This window comes from Polistes dominula, unplaced genomic scaffold (genome assembly GCF_049000335.1).
Source record: "Polistes dominula isolate Pdom_NZ unplaced genomic scaffold, Pdom_raw_medaka contig_19, whole genome shotgun sequence".
NCBI lineage: Eukaryota > Metazoa > Arthropoda > Insecta > Hymenoptera > Vespidae > Polistes > Polistes dominula.
In genome coordinates, this window is record NW_028301058.1 from 3,642,793 (window position 1) to 3,663,618 (window position 20,826).

The following is a 20,826-nucleotide window of genomic DNA, read 5'->3' on the forward strand; positions in this document are numbered from 1 at the left end:
CTTTTTATTTGTTATTATGAAAAGAAAAGAATTGTATTATAATTACAATTTTTATTGTACTAGTTATATATAATGACTACGAGAAAATAACGGTTTTTCTTAAAAAATGCGAAAATTTCGTGGATTTTATAATTTTAAAATTTTTTTTTGTATTTTTTTCTGAAAAGTACATTTAAAAACAAAAATGAAAAAAAAATGTCGCAATTGGTTGAATTTTGAAAAAGTTAGTCATTTAAAAAAAAAGAGCCATTTTTTCAAAAATTAATAATATTTTTTGGGTTTGGTAAAAAAAATTTGAAAAAATTCTGAAAATTGTTTTTCATAGGGTATGATAGGATAAAAAACTTTCAGCCAAATCGAAAGGGGTCGGGGTCAAAAGTGGCCGATTTGACGTGGAATGTCCCATATATGTACTTAGGAAGGAAATGAACGCAAGAAATTTGTTGTAAACGACGTTAAATCGAGGCACCGTTTATTTTACAAACACCAATGTATATACTTATTATTATACTTCTACTCGCCAACGCTATCTGCAAAATTATATTCAGGTAAATCGATAAGAATAGTAATGTTAACCACTACTGTAGTATAATTCTAACAATTATAAAAATATAAAAGTAATGTTCGAGAATGGAAACATTGTTTAACCTTGTAAAAAATATAAAAAAAGAAAAAATGTTTATTTGCTTTGTGATAAATAATATTAAAAATTGAATAATAAATCATTATGTCTAAAAAAATTCTGAATAAATCCATACGAATTTTTTGGACCAACCAACAAATTTTTGTTTTTCTACAGAATCAAACAAAAAAATTGGTTTATAACGTCATTAGGAATGTGTTTCCCATTAAAAGATTTTAAGATTAACAATGATATATTTTCTTAATTAACACGTTCCATGCCACGTGTACCACTGGTGGTACACGTTAAACTTTATCTTCAGGCCACGTGTACCACCGGTGGTACACCTATTGTTAAGCATTTTTATTTAACACTAGACATACTAGACTAGTCATTTTGACTGGTCGGGCTATTTTAATTCAAAATTTCTACTTCATGTAACATTTGAGTTCTGTAAATAATTAAGCGTTTTGTTATTTAAAAATATCTATAAATCCATTTATCTATAAAATTATTATTGTTAAACATTTTTTGTTATTTTTTAAGAGTAAATAAAGACTGGAAGTCTCAAAAAGCATCATTTTTATTCACCAGTCATTTTGACTAGTGTGGTAGAAATAGGTATACTGAAAATGGTGGTATATCTAGTGTTAATGCTCTGAAAATATATGTTTATAACAAATTTAATTCTGTAACAAAATATTTTTATTAAAATATATTGAGGCTATTATACAAAATACAGTGTAGAATAAAACACATAAGTTTGTTTAATCGTTGCATTTACAATAATGTAATAATTATATGTGATGATTGATTTTGTTAAAAGGAAGGTCAAATCGTCTGAACGACAAGTTAGACAGAAAAGGCTTTTAGCACGAAACGTGTTAAAATTGTAAAACGATAGTAAGAATGAAGATAATAATAATAATAATAATAATAATAATAATAATAATAATAATAATAATAATAATAATAATAATAATAATAATAATAATAATAATAATAATGAAATAATTGATTTTGGATGATTTTGTAAAATAAAAAAAGGATCGATTATCATAGTAACATCGATCGAGTATAGGACATGACCGCATTGGCGTGCAAAGTTGTGCAAGTTGGTGTGTGCGACCTGACGACCTAGCTCTCCACCAGGTACGTCTATGTATTATTATCCCTGAAGGCTTGTTCACCTTCCGTCACGATTCTCTCAACCTTCTTGCAGCAGGTACTCTTTTAGATTTGTTGACTTCCTGTGCGCTCACTAACACACTGACGAACCTGTTGGTATCGTCGGCTGCTATATATATGTCTCTTTGAAATCGATAATGTTCGAAGAAGAACAAAAACCAGTGAAAAACAGAGAGAGAGAGAGAGAAAGAGAAGGTGGGAAGGGGAGAAAGGGGGAGGGGACCAGGAATGATAGCCCATTTTACCACGACAAACGCGTGGGTAGATTTCTGACGTCACGAGAAAACAGTCCTCTCTCTCTTTCTGTCTCTCTTTGAGAGGATCAAGGTCAGCGAGGTGTCACTGAAAACTTGATCGGAAAAAAAAAGAAAGGAAAGAAAGGAATGAAAAAAATAATAAAAATAATAACAAAGCGTCTAAGTGTGTGGTCTCTCTCGAGATTATTTTTTTAATAAATAATAATAATAATAACCGAGTTCTTTTTAACTTGTTGCAAGAGAAAAAGGTTTTAGTTCTGGTGTGCATGTAAAAAATTAATATAAATAATAATAAAAAAGATGAAATAATCGTTGAATAATTTATTCCGATAATTAGAATAAAATGAAGAATATTATTATAATGGATCATAAGAATAGAAGGAATAATAATAATACAATATAAAAAAAGTGGTTCCAAGCTTAATCGCACCTTGCTCAGGATACCTCAAGGTCAACCAGAATAGTTCTCGACACGAAGAAGAAGAAGAAAGAGGAGGACAGGTATTCCCATTCTTCGAAGAAGTGTCACATACATACGAATAAAACGCAAACGATTCTAAAAACAGTGTGTTATGCATTAATGTATGTTATAGTACTTTTATTGGCCATTTTCTTCGATGGATGATGAATGGCAGAACCCCCGTACCGCAAGGTACACTGAGGTGAACGTTTACGTTCGTGGGTGAAAGGAACACGATACGCGATACGAGAATTGTGCTTGATCGATCATTAAATTCACGATACTTCGATCTTATTTTTTTTCTTCATTATAAAAAGAAAGAAAAAAAAAGAAAAAAAAAACTAAGAAATAAACTTTGAAGTGTAATAATAACGCAGGTACAGTTTCGATGTGAAATCATTCGATTTTTGCTTCTAACTTTCGTGACCTACATTTTCTTGACGTTCTACTAGTCGATGTTGCTACTTAAACTATTCGGATATATCAAATCATACGAAATATCGTACGATCACGTGAGTCAATAAAATTATATAATAATAATAATAATAATAATTTGATGGGGAACGAGGGGGGGGGGTGTAAGAGAAAACTTGATGAATCATTTAAATGCATACTTTTTACAATTTTTTTCCCCCTAATTATTGATATTATAATTGCTGATATCGATTGAACCCTGATATTATTATTATCATCTTCAAATCGATTAACGCTTTACATAACACCGAATAGAAATGCAGTTTGAGTTGTCTAACTGAAAATAACGATGAAAATTATTTCTAAGGGACTTAAAATCAAAACTCGTTACGATAGAATAAATCATTAAGGCGTGAACGAACAATATGCGTGACTATAAAAAACTAGGAGATACTTTGGCCCTTCGCCCCTTCGCGCGCCCTAAAATCATTGGGATAAAAGAAGTAAGCACGCGACCATACAGTTTCTATGCAACTTCTTATTTTTTTATATTTTTTTTTATACGTTTCGGTATATTTAACATTCCTTCTATATTAATCCAATTTATCTATTTAGATAATCGAACGAATATCGAATATTATTTGAGGAAAAATCTTGTCGATAAAATAAACCTCAATGAAAATTTGTCGAGTATTGACGCGACGTTATTTTTCAATTATTAAAAATAAATAAATAAATCCAAATCAAAACAAAATTCATAATCACATTGAGATTATCGTCGATCTCTACGATAAAAAGATAATTACGAGTAACCTAATCTTAATCGAATACGATATAAAAAAAAACAAAGAAAAATATAAGAAGAAAGAACATGTTGCAACACGTTACACAAATTATTATTATCATGCACATCACATTCAATAAAATGTACTTTTACTTTGTATGAATATGAAAAGAAGTCTTGAAATATAAAACTAGATCGATGAGATATATTTAACTAACAATCGATTAGTTCCATTCAACCTTATCTCTATTTTATCATTGCAACATTCAACGCGAGAGTAAGATTAATTATTGTAAGAAGAAAACATTTTTAAAACGATCGTATCCATGTGTAAAAATTCAAGCCAGAATAATAAAAAATAAAAAAAATATTTCTCGACGAATTAAAGGATATCGATGGATGATCAATTCGATTGACGATCGATCGATCGATCGATTAAGTCCTTGATCCTTCCGAAAGAGAAAGCAGGATTGAAAAAGAAGATCCTTGAAAGGAGAAGATCGCAACAGAATCAAAGGAATTTGTAAAGACACGAAGAGGGCCGATACCTGTCGGCAGTGGAGGGCGCGTTCACACCGGAATCGATAACCACGAGAGAGAAAGAGAGAGAGAGAGGACACCTAGCAAGTGGGTGGCGAGGATGTTACGATGAGGGTGGTGCTGCTGCTACCGGTTGGTAAGGCGAATTTTCCAAAATGATAGAGGTCATACCGAACAAAATAAAAAAATTAAAAATAAAAAGTAAAAACACCAAATGCGTTTATTTAAAATATTGTTTCCTTTGTGATAACGTCAAAGAAAGATGATAAAGAAAAAGTAAAAAAAAAAAAGAGGGAGCAACTATTATCACAACGATAACAAATAATCGTCTAAACATTCGAGACTCACCTGTGAAAAGATTAACTCGCGCGTTATAGAACCTCGTGGTGTTGTCGTGGTAGATCCGATAAATCTCGGTGCACTCGAAGGAGAAATTAATCAAACGCGAGAACAGGTAAGAGAGACGGAGAGGGAGGGAGAATGAGTGAGAGAGAAAGAGAATAGGGAACGGTGAATTATAAAATAAAATAGAGTTTATTAGTAGAAACAAATGTTGATAGAAAGAAGAAAGGATCTTTTTAAAAAGATCGCATAAATGTTGAATCGAAAATCTTTTAAGGAATAATAAAACGAGTGTTATCAAATGGATAAATTGATAGATGAAAATAATTAATTAATCAAAGGAAAGGGAGTGAGTGATGGGAAGAAGTAAAAAAAGAGATAGAAAAATAGAAATAGAAAGAGGAACAAATAGAACAGGACAGGGCGCGAAGGTTTTTATCGTAGCGGCGGCATTTTCACTGATGAACGTAAGAGAAAGATAGAAAAAGAACGTTGAAGGCACGACGATGACGAGGACAACGAGGACAACGAGGATGAGGACGAGGACGAGGACGAGGACAACGACTATGAGGACGAGGACGAAGCCGCGTAAAGTCCTCCTCCTCCTCCACTTCCTCCAACACCTCTTTCGCGGTTTTCTCTCGTCAAGAGAGAGAGAGAGAGAGAGAGAGAGAGAGAGAATGAAAGAGACTACCACCGGTTCGTTCTCGTAAGGATGACGACTGAGTCAACTCGCGAAGTCAACTCACGAAGACAACTCTCGCGATCTTTCACTTGCTATCGGTCTCGGACACCACGGCCCGAGTGCGCTGATCCAAGGTTCCCCTAAGCGCAAGCGCACACTGCGCACTATGCCGCGCACGCGTCACCACCAACCAGGCCGCGTTATTTTCTTTCTACCGTCGGCTTTCTTATCAGCCGTGCCGACGACGACGACGACGACGACGCCGACGTCGTCTAAATCTTTCTCTCTCTCTGTTCCTCTCTCTTTCACTCAATCATTCTATCTTTCTCTTTTTGTAGCTCAAACCAAACCGCACGCGTGCGGTATGGTGAGCTAGCTAAACATGTACACTGCCGCCAACAACGCTTGCGCAAATCCTCTACGTCTACCTCTACCTCTACCTCTCGTATACTCATTTTTTTATTTTATCCCTTCATCTATAATTAAACACATTTTCTCGAGAGTAGAGAAACTTTTTATTAATAATTATTACAATTTTTTATAATATGTAATTATCTCTTCTGTTTTTTTTAAGATTGTTTCTAATTAATTATTAATTACTTAAATTTGGGTTATTAGGAACAACACGATGGTTTTTTAAAACGTCAAGTATGAATCACACACATACGTAGTTGAATTATTTTTTTTAAAATTTAAGTATTAAAGAGTTTTTATTTCGATCAAACGTTGCACATTATATTACTATTTAATTTTGTAATTTATCTTATTACAAATTAATCATCATCGCCACACTTTTGTATACTCGTGCCAGATCTAAATTGTTATGTACAAAACAGTGCCATGTAATATTTTTATCTTTCTTTACTACACACCCCTCTCATCACAAACACACTCTCTCTCTCTCTCTCTCTCTCGATCTCTCTCTCTCTTTCTCTCTCTGTGTGTGTTTTTCTCATTCTTTTCTATTCTTTCTCTCTCTTTGATATATCAAACAAGGACCTTGCGAGAAGATCGTCGAGTGCCACGAACCATTTCTATAGCTCATGACTGTGGTTCACGATCTTCTCGTTGACCCATTAACTTCTAAACTGCCCTGAGACATTGCACTTTCTCATCAACTACCATTCTCACCTATCTTTAAACATATGTAACTATTTTTACGTATACGTATTTATGTGTATGAGCAAGTATGTATGTTTATGTGTAAGATCCAACAAAGTTAAAAAATAAATCTAATTTATCACTGTTGTTCGGGGTGAGAATATATTTGATAATAGAATATATATACACATATCCGACGACTAAAAGTATCACATCGGATCGATTATGCTACCATTTACTACGATATGTAGACCTACGCGATTGTCAACGTTACGTAACATTGCTCAGCACTTGAGAAACTTTTTGGATTTTATAACATACGAACACGCACACATGATGTCTATGGTAATCAGTTTTCGATTAGATTATAGATAATAAAGAAATATTCTCGAAATTTTATCGTCTTCTTGATGCATTAATAACTGTAAACAAAACTAAAAATTACAAAGATATGATTATTATTGATAAAATATTAATAACAGATACGCATATAGTACTCACCTGTTTAAACAGGATCAGGAATTGGAATCTGTTGTGTTCGACCGTTCAACATATCGTCGAGAAGTACGTTGATTTCCTTAGATGAAATATATTGCAAATTATAATTATTATTATTATTATTATTATTACTATTATTATTATTATTAAGGATTTCATACTTATAAGTAGTTTAAAGATATTTCGAAGATCATTGAAAAGTTTTTTTTTTTTTTAAAGAAATCGAAAGTATACTTGTTACGAAAGTATATTTCGTTACATGATTTTACAATAGAACTTTATCTGAAAATAACTATCCTAAGCGATATATCTTAAAAGTGTACTACCTCTTCCCTTTGAACTTTGAGTTTGTCGATAATGGGCTCGTTAAAGTTAGGATCGTTACTTGGGTCTTCTAAAGTGGATTCTTCGTTTCTCGTTATTTGCGGTACACGAACTATGAAAGTCTGTTTAATGGTGTCGAAAATCATAGATGGTTTCGAATAAGGTAATTGCAAATCGATCGACGAAAACGAATCTGAGCCAGGTGATATGATCAAAGGTTTGTCGTAACTCGTAAATTTTCCTTCTCTGCGTTTTTACAAATAAACATAAAAAAAAAATATTTACGATGAGAAAATTAATCGATTAAAATCTGGATTTGAAATAAAATTAACTTACGAGAGAACAGCGCCAAATCCAATATGACATAAAAGATCTTTCGTTTTTCGTAAAAGAATTTTATCTTTGGAAGAATAATAATAAAGTCCTGCACCTAAACTGTGTGCAATTGCTCTTAATGTTCTTCCTATTATTTCTTTTTTATCTAAATCAAAATCCTTACAAATGTCAAAAATTAATTATCAAAATCTAAACGACAGTACACGAAGAGAACTAAAAAATAGAAATACCTGAAATTCGTCGTACTTTCCTCCAATGATAAACGTTTTTAGGGGTAAAAGATCGATCATTTTTTCCACATTTTTTCTCTCATTTGTTCTACACTCGATCATATCATTAATTAGTTTAGAATCGTAAGAAATTTTCAATGCGCTTCGTACGGCCGATAAAATTTCTTCGAATGTTATCCATAATAATTCTGGTTTCGATAAATCCAGCATCATCAATAGTGTCGTGTGATGGGGCGAATGGGTTAAGGCCGATCCACTTATAGCAGTGGATATTAAAGAAGAAGCTACGTAACCGATTTCCCATACGTGGACTATGTTTTTTACCTAAATCATTTTTTTTCTTTTTATCTCTTTCACATTCTTAACAAAACAATTTCACGATATAAATATACATCCATCAACTTACTAAACTTTTGCCAGCTTTTCTTCCAAACGAATATTCCATAGCAATCGTTGGCTTCGGTTTTTCATCTTTTTCGAGAAACCGATTAATCATTGTAGTTTTACCCTTAACAACAAAACCATATTTATAATAATGTGTTTCCTTTTTCATTAAGTCAAACATTTGTTGAAACTTTCAATTCCTATACCTACAACACTTTTACTACCAATGATGATAATTGATCTCTCGCGTGTCTCTTTAGGATCTGTTTTACGATTTTCTTCTTCTTCCATTGATACGCGTAACGCCGATTCCCTATCATTCTTTTCCATTTATAAGACTCGTCTAATATCTCTTAGAAACAGAAAACACCTTGAAAAACGATAAATGCTCACGTGTGCTCGTTTCTCTAGTAGTCTCTTGGTTACTGTTTTCTTAATTGTATCCATGACGACGACAAAATGGAAAGCTACGTTATGTTGCATAGTTTTCATTTATATATATATACACACATACTACATATGCATAGGATATATTTTAACTGAAGAAAATTTATTAACAATTAACAAAATTATTTTCTAATTTTAATTTAATCTAATCTAATTAATTTTAATCAAATTAAAATTAAAATTAAAAACAATATTAAATATGAAAATAAAATTAACACATGAACTTTCTTAAAGAAGAATTGTTAGCCTAATTACAATAAATAAGATTTCATTACAATAGGTTTTATATTCTATTCATTTTTTTTTCTTTTTATATAGACTTCGCAATACATTATATATAAGATGTTATTAGGTACATTTTATTATATGTAAATATTCGACTCCATTTTCTAAACAAAAAAACTGATTTGTAAGTGCTATGGCCTAATGTAGATCATCAGTCTTGGTGAAGAAATCCATAAAGGATACTTTTTTTTAAATAGCAACCACCTTTTAATACATTCCATTTCTTGGTTGTTGTTTTTCATCATTATTATAATCATTAATTGATTTAAGAAAAATTTCGTCAGCAGCTAAACAATAAACTTTGTACATATTCATTTCGCGTAAAATAAAAAATACAATCAACTGTTTTTTCACTTATTTTTCTTTAACTAATTATTAAATTTTTTTAGATACAATATATTGGATTATACGAAGGAAATAATGGAATGTATGAATCGCAAGTAGCGATCAGCACCTATTTTCAACGTAGCATTTATGATAAGAACGATTGATTTTCGCTGATATATGTTTTAAATAAAAGGACACATATTCTCAAATATTAATTATATGGTAATTAGATCTTTATAAATATTTGAAATGATTTTCGAGCCACGAGCGTCACCTCAAAAATGAAGCATAGAAAATGTGCGTATAATTTGGAGAATAAAAGATCCCCGATTAAAATTAAAATTTTCTTTCACATTTTGTACAATACAATTTAATTGATAAAAATTTCACACAAATATTACGTTTCAGAAATATATAATATTTATGAGATTTATTAAATATTATTTTTCCTTTTTCGAATTGAATTGAACCTATGATACTTTAAATGGTAATCAATAAGTACCGTAGAAAAATCGGTTTGATAATATATTTATAATTAATACAGATTTATGATAAATGAACATCTCTCAAAAGCATCATGACACAACATTTCTAAATTCGTTTAATAGTTTTTTTCATAAATACTTTTCTTTTTTTAAGAAATATTTGTTCGAAAACAACATACATTTTGTTCATCAAGTACGCCAACAGTATATGCATATTTTACAATCTTAGTGCCTAACTCTTGGTCCATCTACAACATAATTAATTAATTCATTCATCGATAAATTAATCTAATATTTTGATTACAATCAAATAAATTGTAGCATTACGTCATAGAAATGAACATAACGTAGGTAAAATTAATTGTAATGAATTTTAAATAAATGCTGCTTTTTTAATTGAAATGTTTCATTTTTGTTAACATGTTCTTTTCTTTCATTTTTTTACATTTACTTTCCAAATATTGCACACAAATTCTAAGCACACAAAAAAAATGAAAAAGAACAATAACAGGCAAGACACCATGCATTTCATTTTTTTTTTTTTTTTTTTTTTTATATTAAACAGATGAGGATTTAGATAAATAATCAGACTGATAATAATATCAACGCGTTGATTGTACCTTGAAGTTAAAATACTATCTAAGGACAGCGTTCCTTTTTATTTATTTTTCTTCTTTAATAATTATCATAAATATTTTATTACTCGATTAAAAAAATTGTATATTCAGTCCTAAACTTAGAGCAATAATTCATTATTCGATGGAAAAAATGGATGCTTACAGACGGATATTATTTTAATTAACGATATACTTGTTACTATTTTTATGTCTTCCGATCTACACAATATATTTTTAAATCTTTTATTTAATATTTGTCCTATATGACACAATGCTTTGAACACTATGGTAGGTAGAAATGCTTAACGGGCATAAAATATGTGTATAATTAAATCTACCATTTAACACTACTCTTTTTAATACGAGAATATAAACAGCGAATGTCGTAAACGTCGTTATCATCGTCGTTATCATCATCGTTATCATCATCGTTATCATCATCATCATCATCATCATCGTCATCATCATCATCATCATCATCATCACCCCCACTCCCACCCCTACCACCACCACCACCATCATCATCATCATCACCACCCCCACCACCACCACCACCACCACCATCATCATCATCATCATCATCATCATCATCATCATCATCATCATCATCATCATCATCATCATCATCATCATCATCATCATCATCATCATCATCATCATCATCATCATCATCATCATCATCGCTATTTTTAAAAACTACGATTACTTGTATTTTATTTCATATTTTATATTTTATTTTATTTTATTTTATTTTATTTTATTTAGTCATGTCTGTTTAAGATAGTTCATCATTTTTATTCATTAAATTCTTGTCGCTTATTATTTTTTAATGGGCATAAATTAATGATGAATAATAATTATCATAATAATTCATCTTCTATACAACCCTTGAAAAATACACCGAACATAATTCTTATTTTCTCCTTCTTTGTTTTCTTTGTGAATATAGGACGATAGTTAAGTGCAAAAGTGAAAAAAGTTCAGTGCAAGCAATATTTCATTATCGCCTCCATATAATTGTTGTTTTATCAGATTCAATATAATCGTTCTGTCATTTTTATGGAAGAAGACAACCGTACAGATTAGTCACCTTTTTCTATAGTGTTTCAATGCTTCTATGATGCAATATATTACACGCTCTGCATGTTATCTAGTCCAAATATCATTCATCCAATTATCATTTAATTCTTCATTCGGTAAAACTTTCAATTTTCTTAATGCTTCGAGATAAAACGTTAATTCTAAAGTAACCACCCCATGTTGTGGACCACCATTATTCACTATATTCATCTTTACTAATTGCTCCCTAAGTTTTTCTTTGAACGACGTATTTACTGTGCGATAAAGTGATTCGACTTCCGCCGGTGGTAAAATCCCGGAGACAGCTTCATGAAGCTTGATGAGATAACTGTAAATAAAAAATGGTTATATATTTAATAATTAACAAATTGTATCATCAATGTATACCATGTTGCTTTTTTTGGTATTTTAATTTAATTTTTTTAAACGTTTTTTATTGTTAAATTTACCTAGAAATATTTCTAAATGATTTAGATGGCACAGGTGGTCTTGCATTCCATTTTGATATTTGACCACCTAGTAAATTGTCAACAATAGTTAAAATTTTTCCTTCAATCTCCCTTATATGAGCCTTTATATCCCTTTCTACGCTATCTAATAACGCCACTCCACCACTTACACTTGGTATACCTACAACTCCACGATTAGGATGTCGTTCTGCGAGATCTAAATAGAAAAGGGGATTAAATGTTATTTAATTAGGATGACTAAATAAATAAAATATAACTAAAATATAAATTGTTACACGAGATAACAATACTATTGATTCTTTCATCATCGCACCTTGAAAATGTTTCTTAATATTTGGCATAAACCACAAAATAAGTTTTAGACTTCGTGCTGCTAATACAAGAATTGTACTCGTTATAGTTTTTAAACCTGCAACTTGCATTGCCCCAGCACCCAAAACCAATTGACAACACCGAGAATTATAATGTCGTAATAATTCTGCTAATTGTCGTCCAATAGTTCCTGACAATGTTACTAACTCACTGCTAGTTCTGTAAATATACGAGTAGTATATTATAAATAATTATGTATATAAGAAAATATATAATTATGTATACACAAACATACCTGCAATATTCATGTATCATTTGCATGAGCATTAAAACAGTAGCAACGACTGCAAATCTTTCTTCTCCAACTATAATGAACGATTCAGTACTATCATTTTTTACGTCATCATCTCGTTTAAATGGACCAGGCGGAAATTTATTTTCTTGATAAATATAAGTTACCAATGATTGGAATTCAGGTGGAACATCAGCCTGTTTCCATCTTTCAGATTCTAATAAGAGAGTAAGTCTTGATTTACGTTCTGCATGAAATTTTTGTACAAACTTGATTGCTTGTGCCTTAAAAAAATGTTCCCAATTAAATATAAATAAAAATATATATATATATATATATATATATATATATATATATATATATATATATATATATATATTAACAATAGAAATATAATAATTGATTTAAAAATTCGCTACCTTGAATGCAAATCGCAATTTACTACATTGTTCACCACAAAGTTTTTCGCATACTTCTGTAAATTCTTCCACTATATTTGCCAATTGACAAACTTGAGTGGTCGTTGCTTTGTCGCTTAGCCAAAATGTTTTTTCGACTAGATTATAATTTAACAAACTTTCAGATATATTATCTTCTTCACTGCACAATTTATCTTTTTCATTAGGAAATTGCTTTTTGAAGAAAAAACTTTCTGCGGAAAGCATATTCCCCAGACTTTCTTGGCAGGAATAGCAAAGACTTATAAGCATATTAGTAAGTGCTGTAGTTACATGAATATGTTCACTTTTTGTCAATAAACGATCAGGTATAGATTCATCATATGAACCATCGATCATATATCCAGCAGATAAATCTACAGTGTCACGCATTACATCATGAACAGCCTATATTACAGATATCTTGATTTATAAATTACATATAATATATTATTATTATTAATAAAAATAATATATTGTTACAATGTGTATATCTTACCTTGACACGTACTAGCAATTTGGTTAGAGAATGTATCGTATTGTGAAGAAATGTTAACCTTTCTGCATGGGAAAGACCACCAACTTCGAGAGCTGCTGCTTGTTGATCACTGCAACAATCGCTTGCTGCAAGAGCTTCTATAACTCTTTGCTTAATTATAGCTCGGATGGTAGTAGTAGCCTCAAATATGTAAGTTTCCACAAAGTGCAAATGCTTTTGACGCAGTAGTCCAGAAATGATGGAAACAAGTTTATCCTGTTCGTTGAGGATGTACAAATGATCTCACTGGGAAGATGGACGATAGATTGTTTGCTACTCACTAAAGCTAAAATACTTTTCGCAAAAATAATATTTACTTACTGGATCCAACACAATATCTTCTTCGTCTAATGGTCTATTTAAATCAGCAGTAGCATATTTTTGAAATTCTGTTGTAAGCATTTTATTTACAAGCTTTTCCATTTCTGTTAATTGAGAACTTAAGTGCCTACATATATATAAATTTCATTAAAATACTTAAAGTTAATATAATTAAATAAGCATAAAATTTATATTGTAAAGGTTTACCGAAAGCTATGCACTCCATTTAATTCTTGTAACAAAATCTCTTGTGTCGTAGATATAAGATCTAATGCTGCAACGTAGTCAGGTGTAGAAAGTAATAATTGTATCATTGGTTGACTTTGATGCACAGTTGCCATTAGCTTCAATTTTTCGTATACTAAAAATCGATTCGTCCGAGCTCTTTCTAATCTAATGAAAAAAAAAATTACTAAATTAAATATCCCAATACTGAGATAAAATGCAAAAAAATACTTACTGTAAAACTTTAAAAGAATTTTTGACTAGATATTTGTCAACTTGGTGAATATTTTCTCTTAATGCTTTTAATACGGTGATAGTTTGAGAAAGCTGCTCCATTAAAGCATCATGAGAAGTCATTGCATTAAAGAACGCTTGAGATTTAGAAGCTACTTGTTCTGCAATTCTAACTTCTACAGTATCTAAATAGTGACTTAGCTAAAATAAAATGATATAATTATTAATTAATTACTATGTATAGGTGTAATTTTAATTTATCAAATTCACCTTCTCCTGCATCTGTTCAATATGCGATACTACATTGTATTCCTTATCTAATAGGCCCTCTTTTGTGAATGGAAATACTGCTTCAAAATTTTCTTTCTGTGAAAGATCTAAATTTGGTGTTAAAAATATCTTTGGAATATTAGATAAACCAAACTGACTTTGATCTGAAAATATTTATAACTCAAAATGAATTTATATTATATAAATGACAAATATACACTATAATGTAAATTATAATTACAAAATTGTAATTGCTACCACAAATCGTAGCCCAGAACTTATTTTTCACAATAATTAGAGTCACAGATACATGATACCGATAATGAATGTATTAAAGGTATTGAAATAATTTACCTATTGATTTAACTCTTCTCAAATTTGGAAAATTTTGTAATAATTCATTTGGAATAGTCGGTCTACTAATTGCATTACTATTCATCCGTGAGTGTTTACGATATCTCTACAAATAAATTCAAACAATTAAATCTAGAATATAGTTCTATCGAATAAAACAAATTAAAGTTTTAAAAAGAACATTGTCTTGCTTACACGTGCAAATTTTTTCAGGTATATTTCAAAATGATGCATAGTAACTTCCGGAAGATAAGGGCTCTTGGGAATGTCCACCTTTTCTACGAAACTATCACCCCATGTACGAGTAAAGAAATTATTTTGTTTCCCTTTAAACGGATCATTTAACACAGCGGATAGATTTTGTATTGCTGAATAAACAGTCCAAGTAGAGCCAGGCTCTAGAATCTGACCATTACTTTTACATTGTTGCTGCATCGTTGCATGCTTTGTCGCATGGGCTACATAATCTTTATCCGAAACACCTTCCACTGGAAGACTAGTACATACTCCATTATAACCGTACAAGCATACAAATGATCCACCTTCCCTTGAACAATGCTGATCTCTCAAATGTCTAAAATTCATATATTAATACCAAAAAAATGGAAATACATATAAAAGAAGAATTAACAATTATATAGTAACTAATAAAACTTAAGGTAAATAAGAAATATCAAAAATATAATAAACAAAACTTGAATGTACGGTATTTAATTAAATATAAAATAATCAAACGACTATATTATAACAATGCATTAGATTAAAAGGAAATTGGACAAGTTGACCCACCTAATGAAATCTTGAATGTGCTTAAACGTGAGGTTAGTGCAATATTCACATACTAAAATCGTAGACACCGAATCGGATGTCCTTACGATTTTCGCCATTTTACATTAATCACCCTAACTAATCTTTTTAACATTGCCGTGATTAATATATCTTCCCTTATGTCATCGAATGCTCTCCAACGACATTTTACATATGTACAACTATTTAACGTACGCAGTCAGTACACGTCCTCAGTTACATACGTTTTACCACGCAGAAATAGCAAGCTGTCCAACTGAAAGACACGATTATCTATATCGTAATACTGTACTAACTGTTATCTCTTTTCAATGAAAAAGACAACATGCTGATTATGTTTATTAGAGCAAGACGAACAATGTATTTTAGCTATCTATATATATGTGTATGAGTTGCAATAAGAAAATTTACTAAAAGTTAGGGTTTTTACCATTCACATGACATGCTCTATGTTATCGACAATTCACTAGACATAATAGCTTACAATTAAATGACAGTGTATATTATCGAATAAAAAATATCCGATTAGAATTCGATTAAATTCGATAATTTTGAATGCTTTTTTTTTCCTTTAAGATAGTTAAAATAGATGAAGAATAATGAGTAATATTTGTATATACATGAATCATCAGTTGTAAAAGATTTGTAATATATATGGTGTCCATGGCTGAACAGCTGTTTATTTTGAGGTTATGAAATAGTTGACAATTGCATCAAAACAGTCTGGAATAAATATAAGACAAAGAATATGGACAACGAACAAGAGAATGCACTCAAATTGGAAGGTCATGCTGAAAGAAAATATATTAGATTTCAAAGTCTTAAAAAGGCATCTAAATGTTCAAGCAACCGCATCGAAAATTTGGATATAAATCAGACCGATTCACAGCAATTGAATAATCAAGATGTTACAGGAAAAAAAGGTACTCTAGATTTAACTGTATCAAATACTCGAAGTTTAATTTAATTTTAATTTAATTATTATTAATTCAAAATATTGAGAATCATTTTCTATTAAAGTATAATAAGTTATGTCCATACACTTATAACTTTCAATATGTTTACATTTTAGGTGTGTCTTTAATGAATTTTGTACAGACAGAACTAACAAGAGGATATCAATTGGAATACGATGAGGAAAGATTTTCAGCAAGAAGAGAGAAGATCTATTCGTTTATGAAAATTCCTAGAGAAGTTGAAAAATTTATGATTTATGGCTTTCTTCAGGTATTACTTCATTTCTTCCAATAATTTCTCAATGCGAACAAGTACATATAATATTATTTCTTTTACAGTGCGCAGATTCATTTTTATTTGTTTATACATTTTTACCATTAAGGTTTATAATGGCATTGTGGGCTGTTGCTACGAGACCTCTTAGGCACTGGTTAGGGTAAATGCATTTTTGTTCATTATAAATAATTCTATATAAAATATATGTGTATATCTTCTTATATTAAAAATAAACATTTAATATCATTATTTTAATTTACAGAAGTAAAAATCTTCGCGCCAAAAAAAAGAAAGACTTTTGAGGCCAGCTGAAGTATGTGATCTATTGAAAGGAGTTGTAGTGTTAGGCTGTTGGGCAGCCACGTGGAAAGTGGACACATCAATGATGTACCACGTAGTTAAAAGTCAATCAGTAATAAAATTATATATTTTTTATAATATGTTAGAAGTAGGAGATCGCCTTTTTAGTGCATTTGGTCAAGATACAATAGATGCATTACTTTGGACTGCCACAGAACCACGTTCTCGAACACGATCAACTCGTTCTCAACACTTAGGAACGTTGCCCCATCTTCTCTTTGCTCTAGCTTATGTGTGTATCCTTTTTTTAAAACAATAATACTCTTGTATTTTTTGTGATATAAGAACAATTTTATGAGAAACCTTAACTAAGTATTTTATCACGAATATCAGTGTTGCATAGTATACTGGTGCTATTTCAAGCTACTACTTTAAACGTAGCTATAAACAGCAGTAACAAAGCTCTTCTAACAATAATGATGTCTAATAATGTAAGTTAACTGTAAATATGAAGGTGGATTGTTAGGCTCAAAATTATACAACCCACTTACGTATTTATTTTCTGTTACAATAATTCAAAAAATATTTAGTTTCTAATTTTATTTTCAGTTCGTCGAATTAAAAGGTTCTGTTTTCAAGAAATTCGATAAGAATAATTTGTTTCAATTATCTTGTGCTGATGTAAGAGAACGTTTCCATTTAACCATGCTACTATTAGCTGTTACATTACAAACAATGAAAGAATATGCTTGGCGAGCTGATAGATTAATTGTACTGCTACCTGATTGCGTTATGTTGCTATTAGCAGAAGTTCTAGTTGACTGGGTTTGTATAGAAAATATGATTCTAATATATGAGGCCTTCATTTGCCAAATCAATTGACTCCACAAACAAAAAGTATAAAAAACTATTGAAGAAATTTATTTTAAATATAAAAAGTTAAATATTGATTAAATGCTTTGGTAATAACATTTGAAACAATTCTATAAGTGAAGTTAATCTCTTTGGTCTGTGAACAACTCATATGAAACCTGTATTTACATATATTTTCTATTGATTAATATTATAACTAACATAACTATTATATTTGTATTTTAAGGTGAAGCATGCATTCATCACTCGTTTCAACGAGTTAAGTTCGACTGTCTACAGGGATTATACAGTCAGTTTAGCATACGATATGGCTCAAACAAGACAAAAAACAGCATTTTCCGATCCATCGGATTTGATAGCTCGAAGAATGGGTTTTATTCCATTACCTCTTAGCGTTGCTATGGGCAGAGTATTGTGTACAACTTTAACACCATCTGCAAGACCAGCAAATTTTATTTTATTAATACTGGCGTATTTAATACTTGTAGCCTTACGTATTTTAAATAGTCTTATTATATTAGGTAGAGCATGTGATTTAATATCTTCTCATACACATGCTAACAAAAATGATGCAGGCGAAGAATCACAGGTTCAAAATTTCAATGAATCAAACGCAGATATAAAAAATCCAAATTTGGCAACAGCCATATTTTCGAATAGTGCTGTTAGTTTAAACAACGTATGTCTAAACGATGCTCTACTCAATTCAGATGATAACGACGAAGTAGATAAGTCTGAAGATAATTCGGCTATAGTAGCATCTTCATCAACACCAGCTAAAAACTTTTTAAGAAGTGAAAGTGAACCTTTGCTTCCTCAATGACAGCTTTTTTTAGTATAATTGTAGCGTCAAACTTTTTTTTTGTTTATAAATAATATATATATATATATATCTATATATAAGTAATATAAATAAAAATGTATATACATATTGTATATATACTTATGTGTGTGTACATGTTATTCTCAGGTTTTTTATGATATGGATTAAATATAAGTATTTAAAAAAATAGAAAAAAAGAAAGTAAAATAAAATTCTAAGATACTTTAATATGAATTATTTCATTTCAATATATCTCATCTTTTTTATTATATCTGTAATTAATATATAAATGAATTCAGGTATAATTCTTGACCAATTTTGATGAATAATGCTTTAATAATACATTTCGTTTCTGTGAACTTATAATATATAAACAATAACGTTTTGAAGTATGTACATCAAAATTACAAACATGTAGAAAACTATATTAGGATTTAAATTAAAATTGTTGTTTTAAAATTTTTCTAAGTAGGTATAAATCATATTATGAAAAGAAGTATTAGATATATAAAAGAAGAAGAGGTAGATACAAGATTAGGATTTTCAGCTCTTGTTAGACTTTAAAATGATATTTTCATTAATTAAAAATTTAAATAAACATCTTTAAAATCTATGGTACATTCTTCAAATATTTTCTAACAGAACAATAAATAATAGCATTTATTATTAAATTTTTGTGTGTACTTTTAGAAATGCATTTATGAATATATTTTAAAAAGTAATAATTTAAGATGCTCAAATAGAAGTGTCAGAAATAGTATAGTATAGTAGTTTTTTATTGGCTTCAAACTTTTACAAGCATACGGCTATTTCACCATACAGAAGCGCTCTTTACGGAAGCGCGTACAAAACCAAATTACAAAAGTATAAAATAAGACACAGTTACCATCATTATAATAATTACACATTAAATTCGAAAGCTGCTAAGTTAGACTATTTTCCTACAATAATAATTAAATATTAACATCAATTTTCGAGATAAAATTCGATAGAATATTTATTACCTTTTTATCCATGGTTGAAAGAAAAGGAATGATGGAATAAGGACTATACATTTTAATATTTTGCAATTCTTTTAACATAATTTTTCGCTGTTGTTCATATATATCGCATTGCCAAAATATATGATTAATTGTGTCAGGCTCCTTTCCACATTTACATAAGTCACTGTCAACTATATTTAATTTATAAAGGCTACTGTTTAAACACGTACGATTGCACCTCAAGCGATTTATAACGACAATAGATTTTCTCGATAAATTTGGGAAATCTTTAAACCATGGTCTTTTATGGTTTTTATAATAATACTTAAAATAAAATATACCTTTACTTTCTCCTTTCTCCTAGAGTAGTTATTTGTTGAATATTCTCTATATCACAGCTTAGTTTGTACACGTTAAATATATCAGTATAAGGTATTTCTATATTTACCAATTTGCCGTTACTGGCTGCAGACTTAGCGTGTTGATCAGCCATTTCATTTTCAGCTATCCCCTTATGGGATGGAATCCAGATTAATTGTATGTTTTTACCTAAGACTTTACTACAAGATAAATTATATCTTAATTGTATAATTAGTGGAGATATATTATTTGAATTTTTGCTATTTAGGGATTTCAAAGCACTTTCCGAATCAGTGAAAATCCTAAAATTATTATCTTCACTTCGGTTAATAATTTCTACACATTGACTAAGTGTAATATACACCAACAGTCAAATTTTTTAAAAATAAATTTCTTCTAAATTTTGCATTTAAATTGCTCTTCTTAAGATAAAAATAAAAATTTAAATTTAAGGCACTTAAGCCTTCTCAAAAAAACTCTTTATGCACGATTCGAGATAAGAAAACAAGTCCTGGGCGTGCTGGGCCCATAACCTGAAGGACTGTGATAATATGTGGAAATTAGGAAGGATAGCTGTACTAGTAATAA

At 30.1% G+C, this 20,826-nt stretch overlaps 4 protein-coding genes and 1 long non-coding RNA gene across 9 annotated transcripts in view; 2 read left to right on the plus strand and 3 right to left on the minus strand.

The window, feature by feature from the left end:
• Positions 1-5,399, minus strand: part of numb (NUMB endocytic adaptor protein) — a 90,840-nt gene extending 85,441 nt beyond the window's left edge. For both annotated transcript variants that reach the window (XM_089175906.1, XM_015333562.2), the window contains exon 1: positions 4,614-5,399. The gene's annotated coding sequence lies outside the window, so the exon portion shown is untranslated. The remainder of the gene's footprint in view (positions 1-4,613) is intronic.
• The window catches only part of LOC149031497 (uncharacterized), a 205,353-nt gene that overhangs the window by 140,118 nt on the left and 44,409 nt on the right, over positions 1-20,826 (plus strand). The gene's annotated exons all lie outside the window — the stretch shown is intronic.
• Positions 5,092-8,650, minus strand: LOC107073110 (cytoplasmic dynein 2 light intermediate chain 1). Of its 4 annotated transcripts, none has more exons than XR_016177739.1 (7): positions 8,376-8,650; positions 8,188-8,289; positions 7,782-8,105; positions 7,552-7,709; positions 7,053-7,461; positions 6,895-6,970; positions 5,092-6,827 (listed from the first exon to the last, which is right to left on the minus strand). XR_016177739.1 is itself a non-coding variant. In XM_015333566.2 (7 exons), exons 1-6 carry the CDS (start codon positions 8,493-8,495, stop codon positions 6,899-6,901), a joined length of 1,020 nt encoding a protein of 339 aa, XP_015189052.1. In that variant the 5' UTR covers positions 8,496-8,650; the 3' UTR covers positions 5,092-6,815; positions 6,895-6,898. The 4 variants fall into 4 exon arrangements, 3 of the variants coding, with proteins under 3 accessions (XP_015189052.1, XP_015189051.1, XP_015189053.1); XM_015333566.2 differs by having other exon boundaries at positions 5,092-6,815; positions 7,218-7,461; XM_015333565.2 differs by having other exon boundaries at positions 7,218-7,461.
• scat (VPS54 subunit of GARP complex scat) lies at positions 10,556-16,361 on the minus strand. Its single transcript, XM_015333559.2, has 13 exons — positions 15,649-16,361; positions 15,055-15,433; positions 14,860-14,965; positions 14,506-14,669; positions 14,237-14,436; positions 13,984-14,169; positions 13,777-13,903; positions 13,417-13,671; positions 12,900-13,325; positions 12,484-12,764; positions 12,190-12,407; positions 11,856-12,072; positions 10,556-11,734 (listed from the first exon to the last, which is right to left on the minus strand). The coding sequence occupies exons 1-13, from the start codon at positions 15,744-15,746 to the stop codon at positions 11,473-11,475; spliced, it is 2,919 nt and encodes a 972-aa protein (XP_015189045.1). The 5' UTR covers positions 15,747-16,361; the 3' UTR covers positions 10,556-11,472.
• On the plus strand, positions 16,358-19,123 carry LOC107073108 (protein TAPT1 homolog). Its single transcript, XM_015333563.2, is given in 8 exon segments — positions 16,358-16,589; positions 16,739-16,893; positions 16,962-17,059; positions 17,162-17,181; positions 17,184-17,495; positions 17,593-17,690; positions 17,809-18,024; positions 18,299-19,123. Coding segments are annotated over 8 exon segments (1,671 nt in total). The 5' UTR covers positions 16,358-16,414; the 3' UTR covers positions 18,896-19,123.

Bases quoted from the DNA above. Each gene is read 5' to 3' on its own strand.
- scat (XM_015333559.2), bottom strand. From the start codon at position 15,746: ATGGCGAAAATCGTAAGGACATCCGATTCGGTGTCTACGATTTTAGTA. The intron at 13,904-13,983 runs GTAAACCTTTAC...ATATATATGTAG, and splicing joins AATGGAGTGCATAGCTTTCG to GCACTTAAGTTCTCAATTAA. The intron at 11,735-11,855 runs GTAAATTTAACA...TTTTATTTACAG, and splicing joins TCATTTAGAAATATTTCTAG to TTATCTCATCAAGCTTCATG.
- LOC107073110 (XM_015333566.2), bottom strand. From the start codon at position 8,495: ATGGAAAAGAATGATAGGGAATCGGCGTTACGCGTATCAATGGAAGAA. The intron at 8,290-8,375 runs GTAGGTATAGGA...TTTGTTGTTAAG, and splicing joins TCATTGGTAGTAAAAGTGTT to GGTAAAACTACAATGATTAA. The intron at 6,971-7,217 runs GTAGTACACTTT...ATTTCATCTAAG, and splicing joins TCAAAGTTCAAAGGGAAGAG to GAAATCAACGTACTTCTCGA.